The 10,166-nt window shown below is 32.2% G+C and overlaps 1 protein-coding gene across 1 annotated transcript; it reads left to right on the forward strand.

The window, feature by feature from the left end:
* Positions 1-8,636: 8,636 nt before the first annotated feature.
* LOC127547196 (olfactory receptor 6M1-like) lies at positions 8,637-9,578 on the forward strand. The gene has a single exon (XM_051974009.1). The coding sequence runs from the start codon at positions 8,637-8,639 to the stop codon at positions 9,576-9,578; it is 942 nt and encodes a 313-aa protein (XP_051829969.1).
* The last annotated feature ends 588 nt before the right edge of the window (positions 9,579-10,166 follow it).

Consider the following 10,166-nt stretch of genomic DNA (forward strand, 5'->3'; position numbering starts at 1 on the left):
TACCATAAGTTTGAAGCCTATTGGTTACGATCAATTTGGTTTGGCCTGTTTGCCAAGACAGTTTATTGAGTGTGGTCACTGCTCATGCTATAGCTTCTTAGAGCCCCAGGTGAAAGTTGAATGTCAAATAGAAACCAAAGATGAATGGGCAGCCATGAAACGGCCCTGGCAAGTCATCATAGCAGAGGTGCTAGTCTTCATTCCTTGAGGATTTGAAAATTTATTTTAAAAAAAAGAACAAAACAAAATAAAAATTCTGAGAATACATTCTAATCAAACCCTTTGGAGAGGTAAAAATCATGTATATTGCATATATTTTAAAGCTTTTTCTATGTATTTATCAACTATTCTGTTTGTTTACCTCTTCTTTTTATTTTAGATGCTATGCCATGTTATTCTATGGAAGGAGAATGAGAGATAGAAGAATATTATTTTTTAAAAACAACATCAAAAAATTATTTAAGGAAGAAAATACTAAAGTTGTGACAGCTTCCTATACTTCCTGAGCTTCCTCCGCCTGTGGAATTTTTAGGCCAGAGATATTCTATCTCTGTTTTAAAATTGGCTTTCCCCACATTTGTAGTGAATATAAAATTATTTTCCACTTTTCTCTCTTTTTTTGTCAGATATGCAAAGTAGAGGAATTACTTTGTTCTTAAGGTTTCCATTGTTTTTGCACTAGCCACCTGATGAGAAAAATCTAGAATGTATGCTGCAAATCTTGCTTCTGACACTTTTTGGAGAATGACTTTTATGCCACAAAAAACAAATATATATGATATGTAATATATTATTGTTCAATCTGAATAAATTATCATTCTAGAACAGAGATTCTTAACTTGGCCTCTTTGAACTTGTGTTTTTCTTTTCTTTTTATAGTTTTTAATACATTAATGTCATTATAATTGATCTGCTTATGATCTTATATATTTTATTGTATATACTTAAAATAGTTCTCTTAGATGTCTATATAATGACCCATACTTCCAAAGGGTCCAATAAAAAAAAAAGATTAAGAACTTCTGTAGAACCATTTTGGAGTTCTGGATCCCATAGACCAAGTCTCAGGAATATTTGATGAGATCAAAGTTGCCTTCTTATATTAAGATCTCTAGATTATATTATTTATTACCCATATTATGTTTAGGCAGAGACACCCAAAGTTATATACTTATTACGGGTTTCTTTGTTTAATTTTGTTTGTAAAATATCTATCCCATTTTCAAGAATGGCAAAGAAACAGGTTAAAATGTGAGAGAATTTAAAAAAATAAAAAAACAATATTTAAAAATAAACATTTTCACAATATTATAATAAAAAGGATGATTGCAGGAGGGTTAAAGGATGGAGCCAAGATGGTGGAGGAATGGGTCAGGAGATGCTCAAGCTTTCCCAGTTCCCTCAAAAACCACATAAAACCAACTCTCTGAACAGTGTGATGGAATGAAAGCACTGTTCAGCTCAAGATAGATTTCAAGAAATTCAAGAAAAAATCAGTCTCACTGGAGTGAAAGGAATGTGCAGCCCAGCTGAGATAGTATCCAGAGTGAGAGAGTCTTAATCATAGCAGATTAGCAACTGAGACCATCAGTACTGGCTTAGTAGCAGAGCAGACTAGTGAGGCAGCCTCCCGTCCCATTACAGACGACAAATTGCCAGCTCAGGCTTATGCTTGGAAGAGCAGGTAAGGCTACCCCTACTGTGAGCAAGACGTCAAACCCAAGCAAACATTGCTCAAAGCCAAGGTTCAGAGCTGCACAAGAATCTTGGGACAGCATTTCCTGTACCCCAGGAGCAGAGTTCGACCTTAAAAAGTCACAAAATAGAAAGAAAAAAAAAGAAAATGAGCAATAAACAGGAAAGCAGTTTATAGAAAACTACTATGGTGACAGGGAAGATCAAAATATCAACCCAGACAAGGACAAAATGCTCACATGAGAAATCTCAAAGGGTGATGTGAATTGGTCTCAAGCTCAAAGAGGCTTCTTGGAAGTGCTCATAAAAGATTTTAAAAGGCAAATTAGAAAGACAGAAAAATGGAAAAAGAAATGAGATATTCAAGAGAGAGCCAACAGCTTGGAAAAGGAAGGAAAAAATTGAAAAAATTCCTTAAAAAATACAATTGGCCAAATTAAAAGAAATCTACTGAAGAAACCAACACCTTTAAAAGTAGAATTAATCAAATGAAAAAAGAAATACAAACACTAACTAAAGAAAATCAAACATTAAAAACCAGAACTGGGCACATGGAAGCTAAATCATAATATGAGTTTATGAGATATCAAGAATCAAACAAAATTAAAAGAATGAAAAAATAAAAGAACATGTAAAATAACTTATTGGAAAAACAGACAACCTGGAAAATGAGTCCAGGAGAGAAAATTTTGAAATTATTGGTTTACCTAAAGGCCACAACCAAAAAAAAAAAAAAAAAATGTGTCTGGATAGCATTTTTCAAGGGATCATTAAGGAAAACTTCTCTAATATATTAGAATCAGAGGGCAAAATAGTAATTGAAAAAATTCATTGGTCACCTTCAGAAAGAGATCCCACAAGGAAAATCCTAAAAAAACTTTGTTGCAAAACTCCAGAACTATAATCTCAAGAGAAAAATACTACAAGCTGCCAGAAAATAAAAGTCAATTCAAGTATTGAAGAACAGTCAGGATTACCCAAGATTTGGCAACTTCTACAATAAAGGATCAGAGGACTTAGAATGCCATATTTCAGAAGACAAAGGACCTAGGGATTACAACCAAGAATCAACCAACTACCCAACTAGTCTGACCATCGTAGTTCAGGAGAAAAGAATTAAGGGTCTTTTGATCATTTATATTGAAGAAAAAAACAGGACTAAAAAGAAAATTTGAACTTCAAGTAATACTTAAGGGAAGCATAGAAATATAATCAGGAAAGAAAAAAAAATATTTAAAGGTTAGACTGTTTACATCCCTAAATGGGAAAGTGATATTTGTAATTCTTGAGAATGATATCTTTTATTAGGCAGTTAGAGGGGGCATATATGGACAGAGGTTGTAAGAATGAATTGATTCTACTATGATGATATCAAAGAAAAAACAATAAAGGAATAAAAAAGGTTAAATTAGGAGCTATTTTGCCCAACTGTGTGCCAACAAATCTGATAACCTAATTGAAATGGATGAATATCTACAAAAATATAAATTGCGCAGAAAATAAATTACTTAAATAACCACATTTTAGAAAAGGAAACTGCATAAGCCACCAATGAACACCCTAAGAGAAACTCCTCAGGTCAGATGGATTTACAAGTGAATTCTACCAAACATTTAAAGAATGATTAATTTTAATACTATGTAAACTATTTGGGAAAATAGATTAAAAAAAAAAAAGTTCTGTCAAATTCATTCTATTACACAGAGATAGTGCTGATACCTAAACCAGAAAGAGCCAAAATAAAGGGAAAAAAAATACAGACCAATCTCATTAATAAATATCAATGCCAAATTTTTAAATAAGACATTAGAAAAGAGATTACAAATTATCAGAAAGATAATACACTATGACCAAGTGGAATTTATACCAGAAATTCAGTATTGATTCAATATCAGGAAAACTATTGGCATAATTAACCATATCATTAAGAAAACTTATAGAAATCATATGATCATGTCAATACATGTAGAAAAATAAATGTAGTTTTCCTTAAAATGATAAGTAGTATCCATCTAAAAGCATTTTTATAATGGAGATAAGCTGAAAGCATTCCCAATAAGATCATGGGGGAAATAAGGATGTCTATTATTTCCACTATTTTTCAATATTGTATTAGAAAGGTTGAGTTTAGCAATAAGAAAAGAAAAATAAATTAATTAGAAGAGGCAATGAAAAGATAAAACTACCAGTCTTTGCAGATGATATAATTGTATATAATTGTAATTGTATATACTTGGATGCAGATAATACCTAGAGACTCATCCAAAAACCTATTGAAACAATTAACTGCTTCTGGAGTTTTTCACTATGTCAAAGAATTTCTGGAAAAACTGGAAAAAAACATCAGAAACTCAGCATAGATCTACATCTCACATGCCATATCAAAATAAGCTCAAAATACATAATGTAGGCATGAAGGGTGATACTATAAGCAAATGAGGAAAGCAAGGGAAAGTTTATTTATCAGATATTTGAGAAGGAAGAAATTTATGGTCAAAGAACAGCTAGAGAATATTATGAAATGCAAAATGAACAACTTTAATTACGTTAAATTAAAAAGGGTTTGTATAAATAAAATCAATGTAGCCAAGATTGAAAGGGAAGCAGAAAACTGGGAAAAAATGTCTCTGTTAAAGTCTTATATATTTTTAAAACTGTGTCAAATTTATAACAATACAAATCCTTCCTTAATTGATAAATGATTGAAAACTGTGAACTGTCAATTTTCAAATGGAGAAATTAAAGCTACCTATATCCATATGAAAAATATTCCAAATTACCATTGATTAGAGAAATGAAAATTAAAACAACTCTGAAGTACTACCTCATATCTCTTAGATTGGCTAAGATGATAGGAAAAAAACAATGATAAATTTTTGAGGGGATATAGGAAAACTGGGACATCAATGTATTGTTGGTGAAGTTGTGAAATGATTCAAACATTCTGAAGAGCAATTGAGACTATGCTCAAAGGGCTCAAAATTTCCTTTGGCATATCCTTTGGCAGAGCATTGCCATTATTGAAGCTGTATCCCCCCAAAACAAAATCATAAAAGAGAGAGGAAGAACTAACATGTCCAAAAAATGTTGGTAGCAGCTCTTTTTGTTGTGGTTAAAAGTTGTAAAATTAGTAGATATCCATCAATTGGGGAATGGCTGAATAAGTTATGATATATGAAAATAATGGAATGTTATTTTTATGAAAAAAAAAGATGAACATGTTGATTTTATTTACATGAACTGATGCTGAGTAAAAAAAGCAGAACGAGGCAAACATTGCAAACATTAACTGCAAGATTGTATGATGATTAACTATGACAGATTTGGTTCTTCTCAGCAATTCAATGATCCAAGACAATCCAAATAAACTTTAGATGGAAAATGCCATCTATATCTAGAAAGAAAACTCTGGAGACTGAATGTAAATTAACACATTCTATGTTCACTTTTTTTTTCTTGTTCTTCTTTCTCTCCCTTTTGTTCTGATTTTTCTCTCCCAACATGATTCATAAGAAAATGTGTTTTAAAAATTAATGTATATGTATAACCAAAAATTGGTTTTTTACATTTAACTAGGGAAAACAAAAATTTTTTTAAAAGATGATTGTACATGAAACTACAAATATACTATGCACAGTTTGCTATTCCTTTCAAATATACAACAAAATATCATGTAATTTTTTTTCCTTCCCTTCTCTTCCACCTTAGAGAAGCTACTATTAAACACAAATATTAGTCTGTACATACTTTACTATAAAATATAAGTACAATCTGAATGCTGTACTTTCAATTTTCAAAAGTGACCAATTAGTTTCCTAAAGGGAATTTCTATAACTATCTCAAGAGAAAACTCCCTAGGCTTTGGGTTCTTCAATATTTTGTTCTTGCTAATTCTAATGACTTCTGGGTGTGGCAAAGGTCTGTCTATCTTATTGCCTTTTGCATGACTGTAATAAATAATCTATTGAGAAACACATCACAGATGCTCTGGATCATCAATGAAGATCAGTCCTACCTCTGAATATAATAGTGTGAGAATCTAATTCTGGAAAATGGGATACAAAATTGAAGACTTTAATATAAAGGTATGTGTCCTAGAAAATATATGTAAACGTAAAAGAAAAATCTCCCTGAGGGAACTCTGTTCTCCTTTAAATGGGTACTTACAACTCAAGCTCTCCTTATTTCCCAAGATGCAAGAAATGAACAGAGCATTGCCCTAAGGAGAACATCCAAGATATGAGGTAAGGAAGCCATGCCATCTTACTAAAATTTCAATAAATATAACTATAAACTAATCTTTGGATTTCAATAATCAAGGTATGCATGTGACTAAAATCCTGTGACTGTTTATTTTTGGCCAGTTTTTCAAAACATGGCTTGGAGATTGGAAATAAAAATAAAGACAGGCCTTGTTACCCTTATCTACTACAAGTGTGTCTCTACAGTCTTCCTCTCATAACATGGAAATATCTAAAATGCAAATATTTTCTCTTTTTTCCTTTAACTCAGTCTAGATTGTAGAAGATGAAAACAAGAGAAAGCCAAGTTTCTAACTTCTGGATCTTGCAAACCCAGGTATATGAGTGCTCTCCTCAATTTGCTTGCTTATCTAATATCTCCATCTTTATGGTGAAGTGGACTAGAGTTGCCACAGAAACCTGAAGCAGATTGAAATGAAATTGCTAAATATTTAACAAGATACATAAAAATATAACAGGCCATATGTAGTATTAATATGTAGTTTTGTAGATCAATATTCTGTCCTCAGAGCTTCTTTTTTATGGGTTAGTGGGCCTCATTTCTATTTGAAAAAGATACTATTATTTAGACTCCAACATGCTTTTCAATCTGGATCATCATGAATAGTGCACAATAGGGATCAGAAATCTGGATGGATTTGATGCAATTTTGCATGTTATTGTTTAGTTGCTTCAATCACATTTGACTCTTCATGACTCTATTTGGGGTTTTCTTGGCAGAGATCCTGGAGTAGTTTATCATTTTCTTCTCCAGCTCATATTTTACATATGAGGAGACTGAGGCAAACAGGATTAAGTGATTTGCCCAGAGTCACATAGCTAACAAGTATTTGATTTGGCCTTATTTCAACTCAGGAAGATCAGTCTACCTAACTTTATGCCCAGTACTCTATGCATTGTAAAACATAGCTGCCATAATGTAACCCCATCAAGTAATTCTCAGTGACATAGTCATTGTATGATAGATTTCTGATTTACTATTAATATACTATGCTTCCTTCCACTAAAGATTTATTTTAATGCCTCATCTTGGAACAAATGTAATCCTTGATTCCAAAAGATTGTTAGATTCTAGATACTATTATGATAAATAGTAAGTAATAAGTAGATAGAAACTACATGTGATTTCACCAGTCTAGAAAATTCCCAGATGAAGAAATGTCATCTATTTATGCAGGTCAGAACTTTCTATGAAATTTGTAGTTTTGTAAAACTGTCTAGAATAGTAGTATCAAACTCAAAAAACAGAGAGCAACTAAATCAAATATAAGGAACCCCTTGGGCCAGCCATTAAATTATCTATTGCTTTTCTTTAATTAAAATATCAGTTACATTAAACTCAAATTAAAACTACATTTTAATCTTGTTCCTGCAACACTCAGAAGGATTGTGGGCAGCATGCAGCCAATGGGTAGTGGGTTTGACACCTCTCATCCAGGGCACTGGGAATGTCCTGTGGCATACTCACAATCACACAGACCATATATGCTAAAGACAGAATTTGATTCCAGATCTTCCTAAGTCTGAGACCAGCTTTACTTCCATTACATCATACTGCTTCTCAACTAATAAAACTACATATGAAATTAGGTTAAATTGATAGTCCATTGAGTATTTTTTGGAAAGACATTGTTTTGATTTAATTTTTTTTATTTTTCAACATTAGCATAAACTGTTGTTTGGGTCAGAGGTTGTACTATAACCTTCCCTTAAAAATAGAATATTAATTACTTGAATAAAAGAAACATAATAAAAAGGCATTGGATTTTATATCAGAAGACTGAACAAACAGAAGATTGACAAAATTCTGATGCTTTTTTGACTAAGCAAATCATTTGATCTCTTTGAAGCCCAGCTTTCTCACCTAAAGTGGGGATAATAATGCTTCCTTATTTTATGTGTCTCTGGTGAGGACTTTTTCACAATGCATTTAAATTATTCAGTGCTATGGAAATGTAAATTATTGCTTAAAAAATATCAGGAACAAATTTAAATTTTGTAATGTCTAAAATGAGAGATAGTGGTGAAGTGGATAGACAGAGTCTTTAGGCTGGAAATCTTGGGTATAAGTCTTGACACCTAGCAGTTACATAATCCTGGAAAATTCACATACCTTCTCAGTACTGCAGGGAATTCTCTAAGATTATAAGGTGCATAATAGTTACTGGGTTATATTTCAGAGTTCTCCATATCTATGAAATCACAAGCCTATATCTGCACCCTCAAAAAAATTGAACATGAAATCAAACCACTGAAAATAATAATTACTATATTTTAGATGCATAATTGAAATTAAAAATGCAGACTAGGTTTTACTCCTTCTATCTACTGAATTAATACCTTGCTGATTAATTAAATTTGAAATAGGCCAACAATTGCACACATTTAAAATATATGGTGATTGAATGTATATATATATATATGTATTATATTATGTGTATAATATAATACATATATATTATATTTATCTTAAACACTTATTAAGTTCCATTTCAAACTCAAGTGTATTACTAGAAAACTATCAGGATTTCCTGGTCCTTCAAAAATTCCTTTTCATTTGGACTGTCCCCTTTTATAGTTCTCTCTATATATAGCATATAAACATAAGATTTCCCCCCTTATATTTCATAACTTTTATTCATTAATGATCCTTTATTTATTATAGGTCCTGTAAAGCACATGGGGAAAATAGATAATTTGACAACTGTCCAAGAATTTATCCTGGAGGGATTTCCTGCTGTTCAACATCTGGGGAAACTCCTTTTCATGGTCCACTTGCTTTTGTATTTAGTGTCCATCATGGGAAGTATTGTCATTGTCACCATCACATGGTCTGACCACTGCCTCCAAACACCAATGTATTTTTTCCTAAGTAACTTTTCTTTTCTTGAAAGCTGCTTTATAACAACTGTTATTCCCAAACTGCTATCAATCTTCCTTTCAGGAATGCAAACAATTTCTTTTGCTGCCTGCCTCACCCAAACCTTTTTCTTTCTATTTTTGGGGTCAGCATGCTTCTTGCTTTTGGCTGTGATGTCCCTGGATAGGTATATGGCAATCTGTAACCCTCTGCATTACCACAACATCATGAACATGAAGGTTTGTTTCTTCTTAGTCTTATCCTGCTATCTTTTGGGTTTCATATCAACCATTGGTCCAATCCTAATGATCTCTCAGTTATCTTTTTGTGGCTTTAATGTCATCAACCATTTCTTCTGTGATCTTGGTCCTCTGTTGCATCTTTCATGTTCTGATACCAGTATCATTGAATCATTATCCTTTCCTTTTTCAGGAGTTATTATTCTGTCTTCCCTCATAATAACAATCATATCATATACCCATATAATAACTACCATAGTTCATCTCCCATCTGCCAAAGAGAGACAGAAAGCCTTTTCCACCTGTTCTTCCCACCTCATTGTCCTATTTCTGACATATGGAAGTTGTGTTTTTATATATGTAAAACCAAAGCAGGCTGATAGACTAAAAGCTAACAAAGAGGCTGCACTTGTGAACACTGTGATCACCCCTTTGCTGAATCCTTTCATTTATACACTACGGAATAAGCAGGTCCAAAAGGCCTTGAGAGATGCTCTATATAGAAAGAAACCTATGAAATAAAGTAATTTCAGAGTTGGAAAGGAACTTAAAGTCATCTAAGACAAGCTGTTATAGGACCTCTCTTCCTTGCTTCACATTGCTTGGCAATTGATCTCCCATACTTTTCCTGAAAACTTTAAGTGAAAAAGATCTCCCTAACTGACTATTTATATTTTGAGATTATTTTAAATCCTTAGAATATTCTTTATGTCAAATCAAAATGTACCTTTACTGACCTTTCATTTAGTTTGAAATTTGCCTTCAGAATCTATTTTGAATAAGTGTTATTCTTCATTATTCTTCGATATGAAAGCCTATTTATTGATGAAATAATCTTCCTTTTTTAAAGTTAGACAACTAACTTCTGCATTTCTAACTTCTGGTCAGAGAAGCCAGAAACCAGAAGAGAGAAAGGAGAAGTCTTATCGACTTTTTGTTATATGATATAGTTTTCAAATTCTTCACCATGATGTAATTTGCCAACTAGCTATAACCAATTATGACCAATGGATTCATCCCCTCATAGGCAGCCTCTTGATAGTAAGCATTTCAATAATATCTTCAGAATGACATTTCTAGTATCATACTCAAAGATTTCAATTTTTTACA

The sequence above is a fragment of the Antechinus flavipes genome, chromosome 2 (assembly GCF_016432865.1).
Source record: "Antechinus flavipes isolate AdamAnt ecotype Samford, QLD, Australia chromosome 2, AdamAnt_v2, whole genome shotgun sequence".
NCBI classification, from domain to species: domain Eukaryota; kingdom Metazoa; phylum Chordata; class Mammalia; order Dasyuromorphia; family Dasyuridae; genus Antechinus; species Antechinus flavipes.

Coding starts and splice junctions, on each gene's coding strand:
- LOC127547196 (XM_051974009.1), top strand. CDS start 8,637: ATGGGGAAAATAGATAATTTGACAACTGTCCAAGAATTTATCCTGGAG.